At 35.1% G+C, this 23,954-nt stretch overlaps 6 protein-coding genes and 1 long non-coding RNA gene across 12 annotated transcripts; 3 read left to right on the top strand and 4 right to left on the bottom strand.

Annotated features, from left to right (window-relative positions):
- Positions 1 to 3,329: 3,329 nt before the first annotated feature.
- On the top strand, positions 3,330 to 5,095 carry LOC110228381. Its single transcript, XR_002331949.1, has 2 exons — positions 3,330 to 4,054; positions 4,914 to 5,095. It is a non-coding gene; the product is annotated as an uncharacterized LOC110228381 (long non-coding RNA).
- Positions 5,096 to 5,213: 118 nt separating this feature from the next.
- Positions 5,214 to 7,520, bottom strand: LOC9300258 (uncharacterized membrane protein YjcL). Its single transcript, XM_002865871.2, has 6 exons — positions 7,123 to 7,520; positions 6,716 to 6,942; positions 6,502 to 6,612; positions 6,207 to 6,365; positions 5,705 to 5,952; positions 5,214 to 5,632 (listed from the first exon to the last, which is right to left on the bottom strand). Exons 1-6 carry the CDS (start codon positions 7,446 to 7,448, stop codon positions 5,309 to 5,311), a joined length of 1,395 nt encoding a protein of 464 aa, XP_002865917.1. The 5' UTR covers positions 7,449 to 7,520; the 3' UTR covers positions 5,214 to 5,308.
- Positions 7,521 to 7,652: 132 nt separating this feature from the next.
- LOC9301992 (probable RNA-binding protein 18) lies at positions 7,653 to 9,689 on the bottom strand. 4 transcript variants are annotated; one of them, XM_021025692.1, is made up of 6 exons: positions 9,600 to 9,689; positions 9,449 to 9,523; positions 8,711 to 8,780; positions 8,451 to 8,524; positions 8,229 to 8,355; positions 7,702 to 8,104 (listed from the first exon to the last, which is right to left on the bottom strand). In XM_021025692.1, exons 3-6 carry the CDS (start codon positions 8,711 to 8,713, stop codon positions 7,841 to 7,843), a joined length of 468 nt encoding a protein of 155 aa, XP_020881351.1. In that variant the 5' UTR covers positions 8,714 to 8,780; positions 9,449 to 9,523; positions 9,600 to 9,689; the 3' UTR covers positions 7,702 to 7,840. The 4 variants fall into 4 exon arrangements, with proteins under 4 accessions (XP_020881358.1, XP_020881367.1, XP_020881351.1 ...); XM_021025699.1 differs by lacking the exons at positions 9,449 to 9,523; positions 9,600 to 9,689 and adding an exon at positions 9,267 to 9,442 and having other exon boundaries at positions 7,653 to 8,104; XM_021025703.1 differs by lacking the exon at positions 9,449 to 9,523 and having other exon boundaries at positions 9,600 to 9,672.
- A 14-nt stretch (positions 9,690 to 9,703) lies between these two features.
- On the bottom strand, positions 9,704 to 12,015 carry LOC9301993 (calponin homology domain-containing protein DDB_G0272472). Of its 3 annotated transcripts, XM_021025678.1 has the most exons (3): positions 11,897 to 12,015; positions 11,356 to 11,461; positions 9,704 to 11,265 (listed from the first exon to the last, which is right to left on the bottom strand). In XM_021025678.1, the coding sequence occupies exon 3, from the start codon at positions 10,947 to 10,949 to the stop codon at positions 9,876 to 9,878; it is 1,074 nt and encodes a 357-aa protein (XP_020881337.1). In that variant the 5' UTR covers positions 10,950 to 11,265; positions 11,356 to 11,461; positions 11,897 to 12,015; the 3' UTR covers positions 9,704 to 9,875. The 3 variants fall into 3 exon arrangements, with proteins under 3 accessions (XP_020881337.1, XP_020881328.1, XP_020881341.1); XM_021025669.1 differs by lacking the exon at positions 11,356 to 11,461; XM_021025682.1 differs by lacking the exons at positions 11,356 to 11,461; positions 11,897 to 12,015 and adding an exon at positions 11,791 to 11,815.
- A 1,793-nt stretch (positions 12,016 to 13,808) lies between these two features.
- Positions 13,809 to 18,217, top strand: LOC9301995 (UDP-sugar pyrophosphorylase). Its single transcript, XM_002864136.2, has 18 exons — positions 13,809 to 14,043; positions 14,388 to 14,515; positions 14,596 to 14,700; positions 14,777 to 14,893; positions 14,998 to 15,138; positions 15,320 to 15,419; positions 15,505 to 15,632; positions 15,726 to 15,797; positions 15,877 to 15,941; positions 16,041 to 16,101; positions 16,194 to 16,311; positions 16,417 to 16,541; positions 16,631 to 16,707; positions 16,861 to 16,966; positions 17,040 to 17,099; positions 17,242 to 17,322; positions 17,504 to 17,743; positions 17,837 to 18,217. Exons 2-18 carry the CDS (start codon positions 14,435 to 14,437, stop codon positions 18,002 to 18,004), a joined length of 1,845 nt encoding a protein of 614 aa, XP_002864182.1. The 5' UTR covers positions 13,809 to 14,043; positions 14,388 to 14,434; the 3' UTR covers positions 18,005 to 18,217.
- Positions 18,218 to 18,615: 398 nt separating this feature from the next.
- LOC9300259 (UPF0725 protein At4g29550) lies at positions 18,616 to 20,593 on the top strand. The gene is made up of 7 exons (XM_021016048.1): positions 18,616 to 18,966; positions 19,082 to 19,249; positions 19,345 to 19,440; positions 19,580 to 19,702; positions 19,857 to 19,984; positions 20,057 to 20,143; positions 20,246 to 20,593. Exons 4-7 carry the CDS (start codon positions 19,588 to 19,590, stop codon positions 20,453 to 20,455), a joined length of 540 nt encoding a protein of 179 aa, XP_020871707.1. The 5' UTR covers positions 18,616 to 18,966; positions 19,082 to 19,249; positions 19,345 to 19,440; positions 19,580 to 19,587; the 3' UTR covers positions 20,456 to 20,593.
- Positions 20,594 to 20,685: 92 nt separating this feature from the next.
- Positions 20,686 to 22,822, bottom strand: LOC9300260 (beta-carotene 3-hydroxylase 2, chloroplastic). The gene is made up of 7 exons (XM_021016047.1): positions 22,376 to 22,822; positions 22,217 to 22,276; positions 21,986 to 22,057; positions 21,758 to 21,892; positions 21,194 to 21,319; positions 21,035 to 21,091; positions 20,686 to 20,892 (listed from the first exon to the last, which is right to left on the bottom strand). The coding sequence occupies exons 1-7, from the start codon at positions 22,727 to 22,729 to the stop codon at positions 20,803 to 20,805; spliced, it is 894 nt and encodes a 297-aa protein (XP_020871706.1). The 5' UTR covers positions 22,730 to 22,822; the 3' UTR covers positions 20,686 to 20,802.
- Between the last annotated feature and the right edge of the window lie 1,132 nt (positions 22,823 to 23,954).

The raw sequence follows: 23,954 nt of genomic DNA on the forward strand, positions 1-23,954 counted from the left end.
TTTTCTTATATTTCCAAGAAATATCTTTGTGTGTGATATTCAATTTTGTATGTGATACTCATTTACTAGAGAGTTATGATGAACCTATGAGTCAAAAGAAAAGTAGGATTTATGATATATAGATGTATCATGTGTCAGATTATTAAAAAAAAAAAAAAAAAAACTCACAATCTCTTGTGCTTTTGAGCTGTCCTTGATGAATATATATTACTCCATCTGTTCCTATTTTACCTTTTTAATTTGTTTCACAAAGATTGATTTTCTAGATTTTGTTTTATTTTTTTATTAATTGATATTAATATATCGTAAACTTCAAGGCGCAATGATTAACTGTTCTATATTACTATTTGTTCAAACTTATTAATAAATGGTTGATATAAAAAAGTAATTGACAAATAATTAGACAATTGTTTCTTAATATATGTGAAAATTTTAAAACATCAATCTTTAAGGAACAAAGTGAGTATTTTTTTTTGTTGATTTTAATATTTGGACGATTATAAAAAGTACAATTTCATATCTCAATTCTCATGCATCCACATCATGTCTAAAATGATGACGCATAAACAAACTTATGAATTGTTTAAATCATTTCATATGAAAGAATAAAATGCATTATACATCAAACAAATATGACAAGCATATAAAAAACGATAATGCAATTCCAACACATACTTATTGTTTTTTCTTTTTGGTGAGTACCACATACTTTTTGTTATTAAGTATAAATTAGTGCTTTAATTGTTAAAATAATTGAAAATTGAAAACAACATTTCAAAAAATCTAATTTAATTTTATATTGGATAATGCAGTATTAATTTCTCACTTTTGTATGTGTTTTGAAAGTTTGGATATTGGCAACTAAAAAATAATTTATTTTCTTCTATTTGGATATTGTTGAGTAGATGACAAAAATAATTATTTGACAGACAAAAGTATAAACAAAATGAATACTAGTATTGGAACATGACAAAAAAAATTAATTGGCAATAAAGTATATGTCCCAAATGAGAAAGCCAACATTCTCTTAAAAATAACTTTTAGCATACTATAATATTATACCATTATGGTAATGTAATTATTATTTTAATGTAGTGGAAAACTAATTAACTCCTTATATTTAAGATGTAGTTTTATTAAAAAGAAAATAGGATATGAAATAAATAGTAGGTATTCCAAATTAAATATTTTTTAAGTTGGGTATCAATGATGATGTATTGTTACAGCTATGTTATTGTTTATTCCCAATAAAAGTTTTGGTATTTACTTGGATATCATGAAAAATGAAAAGATTGTTATTATTATTTTTTTTCTTTTTGGATTAAAAAAAAGTATCTAAATTTATTCAACACCCTCCTTTTTCACTTTTTAACATTTCACATCATCTTCTCTCTCTTCCACCTAATAATTCAACATCTATTTAATTTTTTAACATTTCCAATAGTTTATTTAATAAATAGAATTATAGTGAAATAAACTTTTATTTTTCTATTCCAAATAAAAAGAAACAAGTATCTATTTATATAGAAAAAAATATGATGAATTTTGTTATCAAAAATATAAATAAATAAATTAGTTTAGTATATAATAATTGATGTTAAATAGTTAGGGTGAGATTGAAAATTTCAATATCCAATAAAAAAAGAACATGTGTCATTTGTGATCCCACATTTTTTGTTTCAACATGTTGAATCGACATCAGTCTTTTTTTTTCATTTTCAACACCTTCATTGCAAAGATTCAACTGTTGAATTCTTTATTCAACACCTCCATTGCACATAGTGTGCAAACTGATTTCTCTTGATGGAGTGGAAAGAGAAGATGTCCAATGTCGTGATGGACCTCATTAATTAAGAGTAAATATTTCGCTAATTAATCTGGGATATGACTTTTCGTTAAATGCAATTATGCAAATACTTTCTTATGCATGATTCAGTCATCTCTATAGTACTATTATTTGAGGAGAAGCAAAATAATTAGGTATATTAATTAGGGCTAAATCTTGTGGATTAGTTTGGCCTACTCCTGAAAAACAGCAGGCTTGAACTTAAAAGTATATGTCTCAAAAATTGGATTTTTCGGGATAAATATTGTTATTTTAAACTTCAATGGCCTTTATAGTTAGTTTTTATCCTCATTAACTATTCTGTTTTAAAAAATAATATATGCTAAATTTAATTGACCAATAACATATGTATAAACAAATTTGTTCATTTTCCTTTTGGTTAAGGAAAATATATATATTTAGATATAGACTTATAAATTAGTATATATAAATTTGTTTCCTTTTTTAGTTTTTCTATTTCTTTAAAGACAAAAAAAAAGTTAATTTTTTTCTAACACATGTCAACATCTGATCAATAGACTTGACATGTGGCACAATCCTATGAGTTACTAACTTTGAAAAGCATACTTTACATCATAAGATATCAAATTTACATCTTTTGGAATTTTTCATATTTATGTTAACATAATGTCAAAATCTAATTGGTTGTAATTTCTTACATTTGTCAAAATCTTATTAAAATACTTGCCACATTTCACGATCCTATGAATTATTAACTTTGAAAACCATACTTTATATAATAAGATTTTATAGATCCTTAGCAGTACTTGAATCATGTTAATATAAACATATTTTATATTAAAGTTTTTCTGCCTCAATTGTTGATAAATTTTTTAGTTCATGTTCTCTAATGGTAGATATTATTTTTTAACTGGAATTGGTGTCCACTTTGTGAAACTCACAAAGTCACAATAGATCACTTAGCTACAAATACTCGACATATATTTTGTCGGATTCATTTCTCTCTTATTAGCTTGTCACATTATTAACTAATCTTGCCATTTTGTTTTGGTTACTGACTATTTGGGGACTTTAATAATTTTCTTATCTTTCTTATTTTCATTTTTAATTTTGGAAATCACCATTGCTAAAGCTTAGTTTGAACTTGATTACTTTACTGAGTTTGAATGAAATAAAAGGAGGCTAGAAGAGAAGACGACGAACATTTTTTGTCGTTGGAGTTCTCAAATGTTGTAGACTTGTAGTCATATTTTGATATGTTCATCAAGGTAGATCATAATCATAGAGTTTAAATATTATTTTCTAATCTTTCTCATTTTATGCTTTCTATGGTTTAATTTCCTAAATATTTTCAATCAGTCAAAAATTACTTGAAAGTTTGAGAGGATTTGAAAAATATATATTTTAAGACAATGTGATGATTAAGAATTGGATAAATTCATCATCATAAGAGACGTAGTTGTTAAAATCCTTTGATGGATATTTGTTTTCTTTTGGTATTTAGCATCAAGAAAAATAAGAAGTTCAAATTTTAAAAATACAATATTATAGTCGCATTATCTATTATTATGCTCTGGGTGGGCTAGTAGTCTTGGCATCTCAATTACAAAAAGGGTTTGGTCACTGCTTTAGTTTCCGATACCTAACCAAAAAAATGGATTTAACAAAAATAATATCATCCCAACGCCGTTTGTCGCCGTGACCGATCAATCGTCTAAATCATATTCCGATGGAGGACTTGGCTTTAGGACGCTTGAAGAATTTAATCTAGCTTTACTAGCTAAGCAACTATGGCGCCTTATTAGATTATCAAACTCTCTTCTGAATAGGGTTCGGAGGGTCGCTACTTTCGCTTTAGCGACCCCCTACATATAGGAACTTCTAACCGGCCTTCTTACGGTTGGAGAAGTATCATGGCTGCTAAACCCCTCCTGGTTTCTGGATTATGAAGGACCGTAGGTTCCGGTATGCTCACCAAAGTGTGGGAAGATTATCACTACCAAATGAGCTAGAAGATTTAAATTGACAGCATTTTGCTAAGAAAACTATAATAACTAGTGTAGGGCACGTGCCTTACCCCTTATTGCTGTAGATCCGCCCATGACTGAAGATTTTGAAGGCTAAGAAGCCCAAAACCCCTAGAGATTTTGAGAGAAATAGCTAATTTGGAGAGGGCCATTAAGAAATGGAAAAGATAAAATGAAGAGAGGAGCCGTGCTATGGTTGAGCTTCTTTTGAACCCAAAAGGTAAGATTTCGTACTTATGTTTGGTCTCTTTGACTTAAGTTCATTTTCAGTTTCAGATTTGATTTTAACTAGATACAATTATGTTTCAGTCCAAAATTTTGTTTCAATTTCATTTAGTTTTTAGTAAACAAGACTTTTGTTTCAGTTTGGTTCTTTTCACTTATGTTTTTAGTAAACAAGACTTTTGTTTCAGTTTGATTCTACGTATCTTTAATTGAGTTTGCATTTAGTTTCAGATTTGAATATGAGTTGCAGGTTTCTCTTCTTAGCTTGAGTTCAGTTTCAGTTCTGAATTTGAGATTCTCTAGTTATGTTTGGTTTCAAGATATAGTATATGTCATTGTTTCAGTTTAAGTATATGTCATTGTTTCAGTTTAAGTAGATGCTCCACTTTGAACCAAACTTGTTTAGACAAATGTGAGTTTTAGTTGTAGGTTTCATTTGAGTTTTGGTTATGTTTCATGATTGAACTTGAAGTTGAAGTTTTAGGTTTTCGATTGTTCTATTTCTATCTCCACTTGTCTTCACTTATGTTTGTCTGCTTACAAGTCACAAATTCACACTTGATCACTAATCCGATTACTAAGCATACAATCACACTAAATCATAAATTTTAAGTTTTAGTTTTAATGTCTAACCACACTTATTTTCATGTTTTAGTTTCAGTATTTTATGTTTCATAAAGTCTTACATAAAGATGAATGGAAAGTAGTAAACAAACTTCAAAAATTTTAAGAGTGCACATAAAGCCGCAGGCCAGCCCGTTTGCCTGCGGTCCTAAACGGGGCCAGAACTAATTACAAGTATGTCTTGTAATTATGTCTTGATCTCATGTTAATATTTGTGTTTATTATTGCAGATTGATCCAGAGTTAAGAAGAAGTTGGTCAAGCTTAGAGGAAGTTGCTCTAACTTAGAAGAAGTTATAATTCTGATACCATATGTTATGTTATAATTATGCAAACTTAGTTCTCCATCTCAAACTCTATTTCAACTTATATGTACTTGGATTGTTATATAATTATGTAGCAACTTTTAGATATTTTGTGGCTTTGATTAAACCACATGAAAACATAACCAAGTGACCTAAATGAAGCCACACAATAAGGTCTCAGTCTAAATTTTATAGGTTTTGCAACCAAAATCAACATAACCGATACTGGAGAAGAGACTGTCTCTTTGTTAACAGAGATAGAAACATATATATATAGAGAGTGAGCAGAGTCAGATCCATAGTTTAGTTATATTACCATCTTCACATGAACTTGAGAACTTTAACTCCAAATGCAATTCCTAGGAAAGTTGCAATGGCAATCCCAAATATTCCCGCCAGAATCCCTGGAACTATCAACGAGTTCCATCCCTTTGCTGTCGCCATTCCAGCTGCAGTCGTGGGTCCTCCGACATTAGCATTTGATGCTAGCAGCAGCAACCTTAGCTCGATGTTTAGCAGCTTTCCTATACCCAATATCACAGCTAGATGTGTCCCAATTTGAACCAACGCAAACAAGAATATGCTCGGCGCCGTGTTGATCACACTCCATATGTTTCCGCTTGCACCTACCACTGTGAAGAACACCTGAAATAAAACTAGATTGATTAATATCAAGAAGGTTGCATCGTTCTTGAAATTGTTGTAGTTGTCTCATACCTGCATCAGAATCAGAGCCATAGCTTCTCCAGATGGAGCAAGACGACCAAACTGGGACGGAAAGACCGTTGCTAAAATAACAACAACCGCGGTTATGGCCGGTAAGCTACCACCCGAAATCCCAAAGTACTTTGTTAGCAAAGCCCCAGCCTTGCATATAGCTAATGACACAGCAATTCCAGTAGCTATCAGTAGCACAGGAATTTTGTTTTTAGTTTCAGAAACTTGGTTCGTCTCTGCATTTGCATCTGCAATAGGAGAGCAACATCTAAGTCAGAATTCAGAAACTGAATTTATCAAATGGAATTCAGAAGGTCATAAACAATAGAGAAAAAAGTGGCTAAAATCGAAATGAAAAAGGAATGGAACAGAGCATTTTCCTCTGGATATCTAGTCCAAAAGAAGTGACTTCCCAACTGAAGATTTACATAACCTCAATGATAAATTCTTTCCAAAGGAAGCCAAATCACACGAAACCAGACATCACAGCAATCAGACTTACCAGTAGTCGGTGGCGGTACAGCTTCTGCAGGTATTTTGGAGCCCAAAGCAAACAATGTCGTGAAATATACAGCGCATATAACATTATCAGCAGCCAGTCCAGCAGCTAAAACCGATGGTGTAACTCCAAGAGCATTTGATATAGCTACATAGTTGACGGCTGGACAAAACAAAAGTCAAAATTAAACTTATACACCACTTTAGAAAGAAGAGAACAAGATTGGCGTGTCAAGAAAATGGAAGATACAAATCACTGTGTCTAGCAGATATTCAAAGACACATGAATACTTTGTTACCTCCACCGATGTGTCTTCCCATGAGAGCAGCTGCAATCTTCCAACTATCAGGGCCAAGTGATTTCATTGGCACTAGATAGTAGGCCAGAGCTGTACCCACCGTTGTGGCAACTGTTATGAAAACCATGAAAAAGCAAATGTGTGAATGTTATGAGCCTTTTGCTGTCACAGTACCACCCTTGTACTTAGATACAACAAGAGAAGGATCTTTTACCTGATCCAATCAAAAAAGCCAAGAGAAGCTTTCCAGTGGACTGAACCACACGGCGCAAATCAGCTCTAAACAACAACAGAGGAACAGCTAATGGGAGCAGGAAATTCAACACAACAGCAAAAGCAGGAGCTTGGGAAGAAATGATCCCTAGATTACTAGCTGCAAGCCCAACTAGAGTGCTGACTAACGCACCACTCATCGCGGCTCCGACCTTTGTATTCTCCGACCTATACAATCAATCACACCATTTGTGATTTCAAACTTCACTCCCATGTAAACAAAATTTTGAAACCTCTCTTTATAGATTCACTCAAAATCAACTTCACCTAAGAATCAACATGACGTAAATTCAAATTTTCGATCAGATAAACTAACGATCGAAGTTCTACAAAGAGTGATGATCGTACCAGAGACCGAGAGCCCCAGTGGCGAAGAGAGCAGTCCAAGTTCCCCATTCATCGTTGGGTGAAATGAGAGGTGTACTCAACGAACTCACAGTCACCGATCGGATCGGAGAAGATGATTCCGGTAACGAATCCGGCGAGAGAAATCTGTCGCTTCCGTTACGAAACTGCGACAACGAAGCAGGATAGAGGCTAAGCCGTGAAGAGACTGCTTTAGTCGAGAATTCAGGAAGATCTTTGCGTGAAACAATGTGTGGTCGCCGGCGAAATAGTCTCGACGACGGTAACGAGATTCCGGTCACATTGAGTAACGGCAAGCTCGTCGCCATTTGTCGCGTCTGCTTCACGAAGAGAAAAAGGTGGAAAAGGTAGTGAGTGATTAGTGGAATTGACTCATCATAGTGCGTCAACTTTGCTTTCTATCAATAATTTCATATATCGCAGATCGCACTGAGCCGAACCGAATCTTAAATCAAAATTGGTTTCGATTAAACCAATAAACCAAATCAAATCAAACTAAAACCGAAAATGTGTATGCAAATTGTTATTTCTTATAGATTCAGATTCGGGTTATGGAATAAATTGAGCTAAAACCGGTTACCATTCTTCCAATTTAATTCGGATTAACCATGGAAGTGCCAAAAGTAACTAAAACTAGATACAAAAACGTTGACATTAACTGTTTTAACATCTCTCTTGGCAATGGTCACAGTCACAGAGCTTATCTCTTCTGTTTCTTGGGATCTCGTTTCTCATCTTCTTCCAAAGCTTTGAGTTTGTTCTTAATGGCAGCTACTTTTTCGTCTCGGCTCATTTGTCCTGAGCTGCTCCCGTTTACAAACCTCGGTCTGTTTGCTTCTGGTAATGATCTTTTGGAGTGATCATGAGAGATATCTTCTAGTTGCTTCTCACTAGCTAAACGCACCACCAAAGGTCTACCACAAGCTAATCTCCCATGCATCTTCTCCTTCGCCAATTCAGCTTCCTGTGTACTCACTTTAGATGTAGAAATCAGGAGATTGCTCAATCAAAAATCAAAACATTTTTCATCACTTGAAACAATCTCATCTAAGCAAATGCAAAACCAAGAAAGCCAGATTGTTCGTTACCTCTTTACGGCAAAATTGGATGAAAGCATAGCCGCGTGGTTCTCCTTTCTTTGGGCCGCGTGTATGCCAAAGGAAGTCTTCTGATATGATCTTCCCATATGGAGAAAACATTTTTATCAACGCAGCCCTATGACAAAGAGAAACTTATTGAATATTGAACAATGTTTTGATCTATGGAGTGGATGTAAATAACAAGCTTTGATTCACAGCGATTTTTCTTACTCGTTTATTCTAAGATCGAGGTTTCCAACATATAATCTATTCTCGCTTTTTTCATCTACAAACCCACCAGTATCCTGAAGTGTATATGTAAAGATATTTAGAAGATGACACAAATTAACATAAAGAAAGAAAAGCGAACAAGATCTCTCTCATTGTAAAATGAGTTACTAGGTTGAGCTAGACAAAAAAAACCCGACTTGAAAGATTTAAAAATGGAATAACTGAAGATATACAAAAAATGCTTTAGAGATTGTAGTTACCATTTAATTACAGAAACAACAAGAGTGAAAAATGACCAAGCTGACTCAAAAGAATGTATTCTGCATCCACCTGCAAATAAACAACCTCAACATTAGAACAAGACTTTCCTCTCTCATATAAAACAAGTTCCCCTCTCGGGATTTCAGAAGAGTAAAATTCTCTAAGGCAACAAAACTATTGCAGTGTGAATGATTTTAAATAAACAATCAATAGTAATTTTTCACATATGGACCATCAAATGAAAAAACAAAAAAAAAGGCATAAGACCAACTGTTCATCAAAAGCCACAAAAGGAATAGCATAAACCTATCAAGCAATACTCACTCAGTTACTACTCTATATTGCTGCCTAAATCACTATCGAAAACAGAGGCTTAATTGCAGTTGTTCACTAAGCATCAAACAAAAGCAAACTTTTCGTTCTAGAGAGAGCAAGATCTGTGGTCAGACTTATTGTCTGTTTCCAAGTGTGGTAACTATTGCCAACAGAATCTTAATCGTACAATAATCAATACTAATCAATCAGAGAAACAAGCCAAAAAAACCCTAATTTCACCTCATAGATTTTTCTGAGTTGTAATCAATAGTTAGTACGCCTAATCAGCTACTTCGATTACATCTCAACACACAACTGAACAGCACTGGAGAGAAGAAGCAGATAGTTCATATACTTGGGAACTAATAACAGATGAAAAATGTTGTAAAGATTCAGAGAGTTTCCATGGAAGCAAACTTTACCAAGCTAAAGCGCGATCTCACAGACGCAGGCAGACTTGAATCAAAAAGCAGGAGCACCAGAATCAGAATTTATGGCTGTAACCAGTAAATGTCTATCCGGTTAAACAGAAAACCGAACCGGTTATTGAAAAGTCAAAAATTAGTCACTCACCAAGTTAGAACGACGTCATTTCATTTTAACCAAATGGATTCTCTTCTCGCAACAGCTGCTTTTAATTTGAAGCTATTGCTGGTACTGAAAGTACAAACACAAAAGAAACAAAATCACAGATCATATGATATGAGTCTCACTTCAGTAATAAGCCAAAGAGAGATGAAAGTATTTTCACAGTGTAAGAGACGAAAATGTTTTTTTGGTATGTAAAATAAAAACAGCACAACTTTTAATAAGTTACAAATGCTTTATTCTTTGGGAATTTTGAAACTGTCATCTTCTGAACATCCCATTGAAGACAATGGCGTCAACGTCAGTATTCTCAGAGATCTGTAGTGACGACACAGCTTGAGCAGCAATCAAATCAGCTGATATTCTCATGTTGTTGTTGTTGTTGTTATTATCCCATCCCCTTGCGAAAGGCTCATATGAGACTGACGACCAGTTACTCTCTCTTGTTCTGTTATTACTATGAACCGCATAGCTCGAGCACCGTTGGTGAGGACAAAATATGTTTCTTCCACCACCAAAAAGATTGAATTTGGTAGTTGAGTCCCATGGCTTGAAACCTGTTTCTTGGTTTAGCGTGTTTCGGTATGAGTCGTCACAATCTTCGCCAAGTAAGACGTGCAGAGCAACAGCCTCTGCTATGGCGGCACCTTCCTCATCCAATCTCCTTTGTTCCTCAAGTTTTCTAAGCTTCTTCTTCTCTAGCTCAGCCCTGATGGCTGCAGAAGTAGCGATGGATTTCTCAAGACGTCTCTTTTTCCTCTCTGCTTGTTTGATACGCTCCAGTTCGTCTCTCTCCTGCTTATTCTTTGCTGAATCTTCTTCAACTGCTGCGTCTAGCTGTCCTTCCTTCTTCATTTGCTTCTTCTTCTCTAGCTCAGCGCGGATCGCTGCAGAAGTAGCAATAGCTTTCTCAAGACGTCTCTTTTTCTTCTCAGCAATGGCGGCACCTTCCTCATCCAATCTCTTTTGTTCCTCAAGTTTTCTAAGCTTCTTCTTCTCTAGCTCAGCCATGATGGCTGCAGAAGTAGCGATGGATTTCTCCAGCCGAATATTTTTATTTTTCTTCTCTGCTTGTTTGCTACACTCCAGTTCGTCTCTCTCCTGCTTATTGTTTGCAGCATCTGCTGAATCTTCTTCAACTGCTGCGTCTAGCCGTCCTTCCTTCTTCATTTGCTTCTTCTTCTCTAGCTCAGCCCGAATCGCTGCAGAAGTAGCAATAGCTTTCTCAAGACGTCTCTTTTTCTTCTCAGCTTGTTTGATTCGGTCCACTTCATGTTTTACTTTCTTCTTCCTGGCTTTTCTAACAATCGGCTGCATCAAGCTACTGTTATCCATGATTGCTAAAAGTCTTTGTTTGCCTGGCTTTTGGATACTCTACAAAGAGTAAAAACTAAAACGTATACATAATGGTATCTTGCTTCTTCTTCTACCAACTGAATAACTAAAACCACTCTCACTGAACCAGGGAGCGCGATGATCTCAATGACTACTACACCCACTCAGGTATGTAGGTATACCTCATTTTACGGACGATACAATCCCAAACAGAAACAACCGGAGATAACAGAAGGGAGACGTTGTAGGAGTTTGCAGACTTATCCCTTGGAAGCATTCGTCCTAATTTCCAACATCCCTTAACTTGTCCCATTTTCTACAAAGGAAACATTACTAGATTAGACTTGCGCTAACAGGAATCTCAAAGCAATATACCAAACCAAACCAACCCATCTGCTTTCTTAACCTAATGAAAGCTGCAAGACCTCAAACATTCAACAAGAAAGCTTTTTCACAACCAGCTGAATCGTAGAAGTTTACTTAAATAACTCACTGAGGTTACCACACTTGACCTAGAAGAAACAGTGGTTCAAAATAATTAACACTGGTCAACAAACCAAGAAAAATTGAATGCACATAGTCTCGATCAACATTGAAACCCTAATTCTGAAAGCTAACACCAAACTGCAGAAACCCTTAATAAATAATAATCCACGAAATCATAAGCCAAATTTAACGAAATTTCATCGACATGAGCAAATTCATACTGCTGCACATTAAATCTGGGAGAAACCAGGATCGGATCAATCAAACTATAATTATCAGATCTGTTACAGAAACTAATGCATACACAAAAATCAGACCAAACACGAAATGAATAAATCGGTTCAGAGATGACAACCTAAGGTAATCAATCATGAAGTATTCCAAAATAGTTCAAAATTGAATTGATCTATGGAAATTGAAGATTGAATCGAAGCAATTGTGAAAAGGAATTGGATCCTAACCTCGGCAAAATGGCATAGAAGCAGACTATTCGATCAAATCGCGGACGTAAAGTTGCTATTTCGATCCCGATAGAGATAAACGCAGAGACGAAAGAAGCGACAAGATTTTGAGAACGAAGATTTTGAGAAAGAAGAGACACTGGAGCCCATTATGGTATTTAAAATCCAATTAAAAAGTGACACGTGTGGGATGAGATGCAGTTCTAGAATGGGAGTGGAAGTTTTCAATTGGGATTTGGGAACTTTGTATGAATGACCACGTGGCGACCTAAACTTGATTAGTCGATGATATATATGTATGGGACCCATATATTTGTTCGGCCGTTAAGTATTGCCATTGTATTTGGTAATGAACGGCTGAGATTGGATCTTAGGGGGTTTATTGAAACAAGGATTTTTGAAATTTTTGGTTTTTTTTGTTAAAATCCACTGTTATTCAATTAGTGATTTTAAAATCCCTTCCCAAATTCCATGTTATTGAAACTGAAATTTATGTAAAATCATTCCAAATAATTCAAAATCCCTTGTTATTCAATTAAAAATTTATAAAAACCATATCAAATCCACTGTTATTCAAACTTTACAATTTTTTTTTAAAAAATACTGAAAATGGATTTGGGGAGATTTTGGATACCTTTTTAGTACAAAAATTAGAACAAAACAATCATATTTGAAAGAATTAAAACAAAAATGTCCAAAAAAATACATGCTAATCTAGCCGGCAATTCAGTCACCACACCTCCGTCTCCATCTCTCCGTCTTAGTCCACCACTTCGTTTGATCTAACTTCACACACACCAACTTTTTCTCCGCGATAATCACCATAAACAATATAATCATCAAAGTGGCTACAAGAAGCAATTGACCATGTCCAGTAACAACAAAAACCAATTGACCATGTCCAATAGCATTGAAACCCCTTATCTTTCTCTGCAAAAAACCAAAGAAAAGAAGCAATTGACCATGTCCAATAATAGCATTAAAAAACCTTGTCTTTTCATTCATCACCAATAGCTCACGTTATCTCCCTCTTGGAAGCACTACACATTTATAATCATCCACACATACACCATCCCACGATGCAGTCACAAAGAAGTTGTCCAAGCTTTCATCCTCGAGGTCATAAACCACCGTTGCACACACTTCTCCCTTCTTCTTGTTCGGTGTAACTGTATCCCCTTTACATCCTAAAGCTTGAAGTGCTCTAAATGGTATATTGATCCCATAATCTTCTACAGTCCTAAAAACCTAACAAAAACAAAAGTTTGATTCAAACGTACACATAGAGTAATGCTCAACGAGTTTGATAATTGCGGATCAACGTTTCGAAGAAAAAAAACTTCATCTCGCAGTTATAGACATTTTTGTCGTGGGATTAAAAGGGCACAATATTGCTGATATAGAGAAGAGAGACGATGATTGCTCACATGTGAGATTTGGAGTGAGATACTCTGATTAGTTTTTTTAAAATCGTCGACTTCTGTTTTGTTTTCGTTAATAAACCCTCCTAAATGACTCTAGTAAATCTCACCTAATCACTGATTATTTTTCTTTAAAAAGAAAAAGAAAACTAACAAATCAACCTAAATATCCTAAAAACTTATTCAAATCTCTCCAAATACTAAAATATGGAAATTCCACTAAATCCCTCAAAATCTTTAATTCAATACACCCCTTAGTGAAAGCAACAGGTGTAGGACTGTCAAAATAAAATAATCGTGGGCCTTTTATGGGCTAAATCTTAGATTTTGATAGTAAATTTAGATGGGCTTTCATGTTGCGCTCTGCCCTAATAACTACTTCTCCACGGCAAAATGTCATAGGTGGGCCATGTGTAATCAGAAAATTATTAAATTGTGATTATTCATTCGTAAATACATTGCTTAAAAAGGTGCGTTTATAATTTTGATTCGTTTCACCAAACGAATCTTCGTAACGCTTTTTCGTGATTTCACTTTCCCAGTTTTATCTCAAACTCTCTCTCTGTCGTCTTGATCGATCTCCCAAATCTCAAATTCGGAACAAAACACATAATTTGGTTCGGTCTTCTTCTTCAATTTTCACCGACACAAACCCGTATTTTCCTCTTCTCTCTCTCATTTCTATCAATTTTCTCGACAATTCCCCAGTCGTCGAAGAAGCTACAGGTAAACCGATATAACCATCTTCTCAATTTCTCCTCTTCTCATCGCATTATGTTCATACCTCGCCGTTTATGTTTTGTGAATCGAGATCGATTTGTTGTTTTTGCATTCCAGAATCTTGGTTTGTTTTTTTTTTTTTTTTTTTTTGAATTATGGATTACACAACCGAATTCAATCTTAATCTTCCGTGAACTTTAACCGAATTTTTCTTTGTTCGTGTTTCCCTTGATCGCCACGAAAGTTTCAGATTTTTTTTTTGGATTTTCTTAACCGAATTTAGTTTAATCTTTGCTGATGTTCTGTTTCATGCCATGTTCTAAAATATTGTTTTTTAAACTCATCACCAGCTTGCAATTTGCTCGTGTTCTCTTCCATCGTTCCAAAAAGCCTTTTCATGGCTTCCACGGTTGATTCCAATATCTTCTCATCCGTCCCAGCTCTTCAGAGTAACCTCGGAATTTTGTCTCCTGATCAGGTTTCTACTTCTTCATTTGTCTTCTGTTTACTAATGATATCCATTCGTTTCTTACCTTGTGTGATCTGATTTTGTGGCAGATCGAATTGGCCAAGATCTTATTGGAAAATGGTCAGAGTCATCTCTTCCAACAATGGCCTCAACTTGGCGTTGATGACAAACAGAAACTAGATTTTTTCGATCAGGTTTTTTTCATACATCTCAATGTTTTGATGAATGGACTTAGAAACAGGACTTAATATATATCGTTTTGTTTATTAGATTGCTCGCTTAAATTCAAGTTATCCTGGGGGTTTAGCGGCATACATTAAGACTGCGAAAGAGCTTCTCGCTGATTCGAAATTAGGGAAGAACCCATATGATGGTTTCTCTCCTTCTGTAAGCAACATAAATTTTTCTTTTTTTTGGTTATGAATTCAAAAGTTTTAATGTGTGTGTTGTCTCTATTGTTTTGTAACAAATGGTTCATGTGGTGTTTGTAGGTTCCTTCAGGAGAAAATCTTACTTTTGGTAATGAGAACTTCATCGAAATGGAAAATAGAGGTGTCGTCGAAGCTAGGAATGCCGCTTTTGTTCTTGTTGCTGGTGGTCTTGGCGAGCGTCTTGGTTACAATGGAATCAAGGTAAATAGTGAACAATGTTCCATTTACTTAATCACTATCCGTAGATAGAATATTATATATAATGTTTGAGAGGACTGCTTGTATAAACTTATCCAGTCAATGAGGAACACAAACATATTACTTACTGTTTTGAGATTAGACCTCCAAGCAAATTTGACCCAGTTACGAATCTATTTCTTAGGTGGCACTTCCAAGGGAGACAACTACTGGGATATGCTTCTTGCAGCACTACATTGAATCTATATTGGCTCTTCAAGAAGCTAGCAACAAGATCGCTTCTGGTATGTCTCTAATTTTTCAATCAACATAAGTGAATAAGTACTTTTTCACATTCCTCAGAGTAATTGTGATTGTATATTTCTGCAGATGGAAGTCAGAGAGACATTCCTTTCATTATTATGACATCTGATGATACACATTCACGTACACTGGAGCTATTAGAGTCAAACTCTTATTTTGGGATGAAACCTACTCAAGTACATCTTCTAAAACAGGTAAATGATCATCTACGGTGTGTCCTAAACAGAGTTTATGAAAACTTGAAATGTTTTGAGAAACAATGCACTATTGGCTACTTTTTTTACCAGGAAAAAGTTGCATGTCTTGATGATAATGACGCCAGGCTTGCATTAGACCCTCACAACAAATACAGTATCCAGGTACTTGTTTTCGTGTTAACGTTTCCAAAGCTAGTACAAATATTTCCAGGCTGACTGTCGTTTTCTTGGCTATTCATAGACGAAACCTCATGGACATGGCGATGTTCATTCACTTCTATATTCCAGTGGCCTTCTTCATAAATGGTATTTCTTCTTTGAGATAGCATTTACGTTAATTTCAGATATATGTTATTTTATAAGTTTATTGCTAATATTGTCTCCTTTTATTTGTTGCAATTTCAGGCTTGATGCTGGTTTAAAATGGGTTTTGTTTTTCCAAGATACAAATGGTCTTCTCTTCAATGTTAGTTAGCAGCTTCTCAACGCTCGTGTGATAAATATTCATACAATATTTGTTGGAAATTTAAAATTCCTTAATGTGCTTCATTGGTTCAGGCAATTCCAGCTTCTTTGGGTGTGAGTGCAACCAAACAGTATCATGTTAACTCTCTTGCTGTTCCCCGTAAGGCGAAGGAAGCTATTGGAGGAATTACTAAACTTACTCACGTTGATGGTAACTTATCTAAATAGTAGAAATCCACAGTATTGATACACTTGTTCAATGACACTTTGTATTTTCCGTTTGATAATCGAGTGGATGGATTTAAATGGTTTCTAGGCAGATCTATGGTTATCAATGTGGAGTACAATCAACTTGATCCTCTACTTAGAGCATCTGGATTCCCTGATGGAGATGTTAATTGTGAGACAGGCTTTTCGCCATTCCCGGGAAATATTAATCAAGTGAGTTGTCTTGTCTTCTACTCGACGAGCCCGGATTTGTCTCTCAAGACTCTAAATATTTTCTATCTTGTTTATGTTTTCCATTGCAGTTGATTCTGGATCTTGGTCCCTACAAAGACGAGTTGCAAAAAACTGGAGGGGCCATCAAAGAGTTTGTTAATCCAAAGTAATTCTTCTTCTCTCTCCCTTTGAGTCGTCTTTCCTTATTGTTCCCCTTCTTGAAATATATCATTCTCTTCAGTGTTTCTCATTAGAGAGTAATTATCACTAGTAGTTTTAGTCAGATGCTTTGACATCTACTCTCTGGATTATATGATAGATACAAGGATAGCACCAAAACAGCGTTTAAATCTTCAACTCGTCTAGAGTGTATGATGCAAGATTATCCAAAGACATTGCCTCCAACAGCACGAGTTGGATTCACGGTAATTACTATCTGTAGACTAAAGCAGTACTTTAGTTATGCATGCTTGTTGTGACAATGGTTTCTTCATGTAGGTGATGGATATATGGCTTGCTTATGCACCCGTAAAGAATAATCCTGAGGATGCTGCTAAGGTAAAATACTTAATAAACAGAGCAAATATTGATCAATAAAGTTCATGTCTTAAACTGTAAATTAAATTTGAAAGGAATACTAAATATGAATGATGGTACTTCCTTTCTGACTATATAATACGGTTTTTTGTATCCACTGAAGGTACCAAAGGGAAACCCATATCACAGTGCAACTTCTGGAGAAATGGCGATTTATCGTGCTAACAGCCTCATTCTTCAAAAGGTAAATGAGTTGTATTGATCTCTGTTTCACATAAGCCTCTGAACTGTCCAACTTGTTTCTAATTTCTGGTTAATCCCATGCTAGTACTCTCTCGAGAGATTGATTCTAGTGTATGTCCTTAAATAGTCTCCATGATTCTCTAAAGCAAAATCTATTTTCTTTGGTTTTACGAATACCTCAGGCTGGTGTCAAAGTGGAAGAGCCTGTGAAGCAAGTCTTGAATGGCCAAGAGGTTGAAGTATGGTCTCGTATCACATGGAAACCCAAATGGGGAATGATCTTCTCTGATATCAAAAAGAAAGTCAGCGGGAACTGCGAGGTCTCTCAGAGATCCACGATGGCTATCAAGGGTCGTAATGTTTTTATTGAAGATCTCTCCTTGGATGGTGCTCTTATTGTAGATTCCATTGATGATGCAGAGGTATGTAATATGTTCTTGAAAGCTATCATTCCGTTGTTATCTCTTTTGATTTTATCATCCTATTAAGCTACTTATGTGATATTGTGAAAACAGGTTAAACTTGGAGGTTTGATAAAGAACAATGGTTGGACCATGGAGAGTGTAGATTACAAGGACACATCGGTTCCAGAAGAAATAAGAATCAGAGGTTTCAGATTCAACAAAGTGGAGCAACTCGAAAAGTATTTCACTCAACCTGGAAAATTTTCTGTGGAAGATTGAAGTTATCTTTGTGACACTTTGAAAAAGTGTTATTTGGCAATATGATTAATTAGCAAATTATCTTTTTTTTTAAATGCCAAATGATCCATTTGTCCTTCTAATTGAGGGCTTAATTCTTTCTTTATGTTTTTCTTTTTCTTTAAACTTTAATGTTTAAACTTTCAAAGATTTTTCTCATAACCCCAAGTATGGATAATCTCCAACCTCACACAACTATTATGTGGCTTGATATTTGTTTTTTTTTCCTTATTATTATTTGATTATTTATTACAATTAATGCATTTATATATACTATTAGAAATATTTTGCCTTTTATCCCAAATAAAAAAAACTATAGTTGGAATATTGATTTAAAGTAAAATTATTTATGTTTTATAGATTTTGTAAAATTATTGTATTGGTAGAATCTATGTGTGTGGATTCTAAAATTTTTTAAAAATGGATTTTGTTTCTAATTATTTTAACTATTGAAACTTTATTGCAAGACATAAGATATTAATGCAGAATTTGGAATCATTAAATAAAGCACATTATGCTTGGATTTTAATTCAATAAAAATCCATGATTAATTAAGTACAAGTGTACAACACCTAACACTTGTTGGTCACGTCACTTGAGATGTCTCCACTTCATCTTCCCAATAGATTATCTGTCTGTTGATGCTTAGTAATTCCCTCTATTCTATACATGCATGGTGAATTTGATATACATAAATCTTCGTCTAAATCTAACAACCGATAATTCTCTTTCAAAAATTAGGGTTAAAAGGTCCAAAAGTCCCTCCTAACGTCATGTGGAAGCGAGAATCGAGCGACGAAGAATCATCACAGAGTCATGAGAATCTGGAAGCTCAGAGATCTTCCTTGCCCTCTGTTCAGAGCTCCTCTCCTCATATGTTCTTGCCCTCTGCCTCTGCACCAGAAGAACCTCTCAATTTTTCTCAGGTTCTGACGGGAGTTCGGGTAATTGGATTTTTATTTTTGGATAAACCTTCTATATATATATATATATATATATATATAGGTCTCTCTCTCTCTCTCTCGATCCAAAAAACTGACTCTGAATGTGGTTTTCAAGGAACTTGATCTTGTACCGAACCGAAACTCATCACATAGTTATGAGAATCCGATGTTCTTGCCCCCTCCTCCGATGTTCTTGCCCCATGCTCCGCTGTTATATCCTCTCTCTTCTCTCAATAGTTGGTCTCGGGCTGAGAGTGGCCGGGCGCAACAATTTCGGTCTCGGGTAAAAAATGGATTTTATTCTGCATTTAAATCGTAACACTGATTCCTCTTTATGTGAATGTGAATGTGTGTTTTATTTTGTTTTATGTTTTAAAGGAGTCGATTTTTTACCCTTACAAAGAGGAACAAATACTGTCTAGTGAGGAAGAGCTCTTTGGTAAAGTTGGACTTCATTGCTACAATCTGCAACATGTAAAAATATCTTTCTTTTCACTTGGGCCACTAATGAACTTTTGCTTATCTCTACTACTGGTTTTGTATATCATACAAGTTGTAGTGATTTTAGTTGAACTTAGCTCGATTATTTCTTACGCTGTAACATTGGAGGCAGTGGATCCAATGCGGCCGCGCAATTCCAGTTGCCAGTTCGAAACACTGGCTAGGCATGCGATTGAGAATAAAGATTGCTTGAGTGCAATTGTAACAGAATGTAGAATAAAGCCGCAAAATCCAGGTAAAATGTAAATCGGTAATGCTACCTTTAATTTGTTAGTTAAAAACTTTCATGCATGACTCAATATATTTTTGTCTTATTAGTGTGTATCTAGTTCCCATCTTAGATGCTGACTATTTTCACTTGGCTATTATTATATGAGAGTATCTCTCAGACTCAGAGGAGAGACGCGGCAATAATCCCTTTAACAAAGCTCTCGTGGATGATTTCTTCAAAGGTAAGATGCCCGATTGGATGCCGGAGGGCGCGCTAACGGGAAGTAATAAGCTGCAATACTATGAGGTGAGCGTTTTTTTTTTTCTCTTAAATGGGGAAAAAGGTGATGTGGTGTTGTTGACATGCATGATTTTGCAGATGAAAGAATCAGAGGTTGAAGAAAACAAGGAATGGCTTCATCTATACGCGGAACTCGCCTTGTTGACCTTGCAAGGATCTGAATTGGTGAGGATTATAAAGACTTGACTAAGAAAAAACAAAAGTAGAAGGGGAATTTTTTTGTGTTGGTAGTAATAATGATCTCTCTTGGTGTGTGTGTTGCTGCAGAAAACAATTCAGCCTGTAAAACCGTTGGAGCTGAGAAAGATAGTTGTAAGAACAAAAGAAGATGTGGAGTCGAAGAAAAAGGTCAAGGCGGAGAATGCAATCTTCTACATTAGCTTCAAAAACTGTTGCGGTCGAGATTACAATGTTATCGTTAGGAGAACAACAGATGGAATCCCAGAGCATTTTTCGCTTGAAGTCAAGTGTTGTTGATCTCATAATCGAACATGTGTTGTTTGCTTTCGAGTGTTATGTTTTAATCTAAACGGTCAACAAAACTATTTGTGCTCTAATTAGTTTCTTGAACATATTAATATTATTATTATATATGAGGTTTGACAACATTGGATTAGAAATTCATAGCATGGTTTTTCAATTTTCAGTTCATACGCTCTTTTCTTTGTTAGGCACATAGATAAAATATAAATTACTAATTAGAAATATTGAATTAGCGTGACTCTTTCTTCTACGTCATTTTTATATATCTACTAAAAAATTATTAGTCCTTAATATATTACAAAAACATATATAAAAGAAGTAAAATTGGGGTTATATAGCAATTAAGAGGTAGAAGAACCCTTGTTGTATAACTTGATTCTCCGGCTTACCTCTTTCTCCAACTCTTCTTTTCCTCCCACTTCTTCCACTTCCTGCACCATATTCCCAAAATCAAAACCCAGATCATGCCAACAAACAAACAGAAACCAATTCACGTGTAAAACAAAAGTAACATGCAAATTATCACTTGATATCTCTTATTTAAATTTTTGAAAAGGTGTTATAGATTCTTGCCTTGGGTCCAAGAAACAGCCCATATGGTACACCCTTGAATTTGTCTGTGTGGTGTAGCTGAAATGTTAAAACCACATAATCTTCATTAGATTAATATTGTAAATCGATCGTAATTATGTACTTAAGAACAATTAAGACCGCTGTATAATGGTATTAAACCTGGTGAGCGGCCGCGACCTTTCGAAGGTAAGGAACGTTGGCAATGGGACCGACAGGGAATCTCTTGTGCACGAGTCCATCGTGGACGAACATGTAAGCCATTCCAAAAACCGTTATTCCCAGTCCCTGGTCCATATACAAACCAGTCCGCTAAGAAAAATTGCAAGCTCCAAAACCATTTCGAATATAATTAAATTTGAACTCGATTTGGACTGAATAATTTCATTTTGGTTAGGTTCTTTATGCTCACTCCTATTAAATTATACGGAATAATACTCGTTTAGTAAAGTTTCATGTAGTTTAAGTGCCGAATCTTTTATGGTTGGACGGTACTAAATCTCACCCAACTCACACACGTTTACACTTTTGTGGGACGGTGAAAATAAAACCCACCGAATTTCATACTTTCGGTTTCGGTGACTTAATTAAAAAAATTAGCTTAATATTTTCAGAAGTCAAATACCAATTTACTATTGCTTCTCTCTGTTTTTTTAATAACTTTTTATCTTTTTCTTTTTGAGTTTTGGATATTGTCGAAAAAGAGAAAGAGAGAAAAAGACTTACGGCACCGAAGCAGAGACCAGGAACAAGTCCTTTATTAAAGAATCCATAATAGAGTAGACCAATCGCAGGAACCGCGTTTATTATAGCGAACACATCGTTTAACTCAAACGCTCCTTCTCTTGGTTTGTGATGAGACTGCCCACAAACCACTAAACCGGATGAGATTTTTTCCATTTGTTAGCAGTAAACCGGAAAAGAAAACCAGAATAATATGAAAAACTAAATTACCTCATGCATGTTCCATAAAGAATCGTGCCAAAGAGCCCTATGAGCCCATCTAGCCCAAAACTCCATCCCAACCTTCAAATCCAACCAAAAAAATTACAAAAATTTGATATAGGGTTCTTATACCGTTCGACTTGTAAGAAAATTTGGTTCGCATTTAGATCGATAAAAATTTTGGTTTGGTTCGGATTTTATTTTATCACCCCAAAGTAGGAATGTAAGAATGAAACTCACGACAGCACCAACTGAGAGAGCAAATGTACCAAACATCTCTGATAAAGGCACTTCACCTCCCTAAATCCAAACCAAACAATCGAGTTTCAGTTTTCCGAATTCGGACGGAAAAATATGGAAAAATCGAATGATTATTTCTGTGTTTTGTTATTAAATTACCTTCATTTGCCAAGAAAATCGGTAATAAACAGCCATGATAGCCATAGAAGTAATACCAAAGCTTGACATCACAGCTGCGATTAGATAAGTGAATCTCTCTGATTTCTTCTTCTCTGCTTTCTTGAGAAGCCGCGACGTCATCAAGATCTCAGAAGAGCTCGTCGTGCTTTCCGGTTTGTCGTCCATGGGAGAGCTCTGTTTCCGTTCTTCAACGACAAAACAAATGGTGAGGATCTTTCGACGTCTTAAGCCGTTGAATCTGAGAGATGGAGGGAAAACTGCGGCGGAGATAGGGTGGTTTAGGCGGGTGAGTGGTTTGAGTGTTACGGCGATGGATGAGAGTCCTGCTGCCATGGAAGGAGCTCGTTGAGGTTTTATGAAACTTTGAAAGAGACAAAGAGATAGAGAGAGAGAGATGATTGTGTGGTAAAGCTTTGCAAGAGACAAGAGCTAAATGGAGAGAGGCCACATTTTTATTTTATTTTATAAACATCAATTAAACCTATACCATTTGTTTACTTTTAAAAAATAATAAAACAAATATTATTGTGTAACTTATTTTAATTATGTTGAGTTAAATTACAATAATATTGTTAATCTTTTTTTTTTTTTAATAAGAAGAAAAGAAATCACATTTTTGGTAAAAGCAAGCAATATCAAACAAATACAAAAAGTGGGTTTAGAATTTGAGGTAAGGAGAGGTGATGGGGCTATTTTCTAGGATTTGCCCAAGTCATCGACAGCGAATCACTCCCACTTCTATTTAATGGATCCACGTGGCCTCTTCTTACACCGAATAAGCGAGAGGAGTATCACCATCTCCCACATGTCCAATCCTTATTTGTTCATTCTGTTTCATCAGATTACTAGGTAAATGAGGTATTGCTTTGAAGCTTCTAGTTCTCGTTCTAAACTTAGAAAGGATCTCAAATGAGGTATTGCTTTGAAGCTTCTAGTTCTCGTTCTAAACTTAGAAAGGATCTCAAGTGGTGGATATGTGCTTCCATGCATTTTTCACAGCAGATTTCAGCTTGATTTGTAGAGTTTTGACCATAATTGTTGAGTAATTGTCAAAACAAAAATAAAAGAAAATATGAAACGATTGTGATTGAAATATATATGTACGTGAGTGATCAGAGCCCGGTGAGACAGTGAAGAAGTTACCAAAAAGCCGTAACATGCTAATCTCCAGGAGGAGATGAAAGACATTGTAATTGTAATCACGGCCAAAGATTTGTACACAATAAAAATAGAAATATGAGATAATGAGCAAAAAAATGAGTACAAACAAGTCTTCACACTCTCAACAATCTTTGCCTAGAAAAGACTTTTTTTTTTTTTAAACTGCCTAGAAAGGACTGATTTTAAATAAAACGAATATGATTAGTGCCATTACTACAATGATTAATCCCTAAAGGACATGATAAGAAAACAAAACCTTAATAATGTTATGTGAGACATGTATACGGACATTCTACAAAGAAATACCAAATATAGTTATATCCAGTCCCAACATGTATACGTACATTTCAACATTTAAAAGAGGTTTACTTTCATATAGTGGATGTTACAAACTTAC

Source organism: Arabidopsis lyrata (assembly GCF_000004255.2).
Source record: "Arabidopsis lyrata subsp. lyrata unplaced genomic scaffold ARALYscaffold_8, whole genome shotgun sequence".
In the NCBI taxonomy this organism is placed as follows: domain Eukaryota; kingdom Viridiplantae; phylum Streptophyta; class Magnoliopsida; order Brassicales; family Brassicaceae; genus Arabidopsis; species Arabidopsis lyrata.

Coding starts and splice junctions, on each gene's coding strand:
- LOC9301992 (XM_021025699.1), bottom strand. Junction 8,356..8,450: donor CTCGATCTTAGAATAAACGA/GTAAGAAAAATC, acceptor TCTTTGTCATAG/GGCTGCGTTGATAAAAATGT. Junction 8,105..8,228: donor TCCAATTTTGCCGTAAAGAG/GTAACGAACAAT, acceptor GTGAGTACACAG/GAAGCTGAATTGGCGAAGGA.
- LOC9301993 (XM_021025669.1), bottom strand. CDS start 10,949: ATGGATAACAGTAGCTTGATGCAGCCGATTGTTAGAAAAGCCAGGAAG.
- LOC9300260 (XM_021016047.1), bottom strand. CDS start 22,729: ATGGCAGCAGGACTCTCATCCATCGCCGTAACACTCAAACCACTCACC. Junction 22,058..22,216: donor CTCTCTCAGTTGGTGCTGTC/GTGAGTTTCATT, acceptor TTGGATTTGAAG/GTTGGGATGGAGTTTTGGGC. Junction 21,320..21,757: donor CTGGTCTCTGCTTCGGTGCC/GTAAGTCTTTTT, acceptor TATATGGACCAG/GGACTGGGAATAACGGTTTT.
- LOC9300259 (XM_021016048.1), top strand. CDS start 19,588: ATGCGGCCGCGCAATTCCAGTTGCCAGTTCGAAACACTGGCTAGGCAT. Junction 19,703..19,856: donor AATAAAGCCGCAAAATCCAG/GTAAAATGTAAA, acceptor AGTATCTCTCAG/ACTCAGAGGAGAGACGCGGC. Junction 20,144..20,245: donor CCTTGCAAGGATCTGAATTG/GTGAGGATTATA, acceptor GTGTTGCTGCAG/AAAACAATTCAGCCTGTAAA.
- LOC9301995 (XM_002864136.2), top strand. CDS start 14,435: ATGGCTTCCACGGTTGATTCCAATATCTTCTCATCCGTCCCAGCTCTT. Junction 16,102..16,193: donor CAAATGGTCTTCTCTTCAAT/GTTAGTTAGCAG, acceptor TCATTGGTTCAG/GCAATTCCAGCTTCTTTGGG. Junction 17,100..17,241: donor ATCCTGAGGATGCTGCTAAG/GTAAAATACTTA, acceptor TATCCACTGAAG/GTACCAAAGGGAAACCCATA.
- LOC9300258 (XM_002865871.2), bottom strand. CDS start 7,448: ATGGCGACGAGCTTGCCGTTACTCAATGTGACCGGAATCTCGTTACCG. Junction 6,943..7,122: donor ACTGGGGCTCTCGGTCTCTG/GTACGATCATCA, acceptor TTGATTGTATAG/GTCGGAGAATACAAAGGTCG. Junction 6,366..6,501: donor GGGAAGACACATCGGTGGAG/GTAACAAAGTAT, acceptor TGTTTTGTCCAG/CCGTCAACTATGTAGCTATA.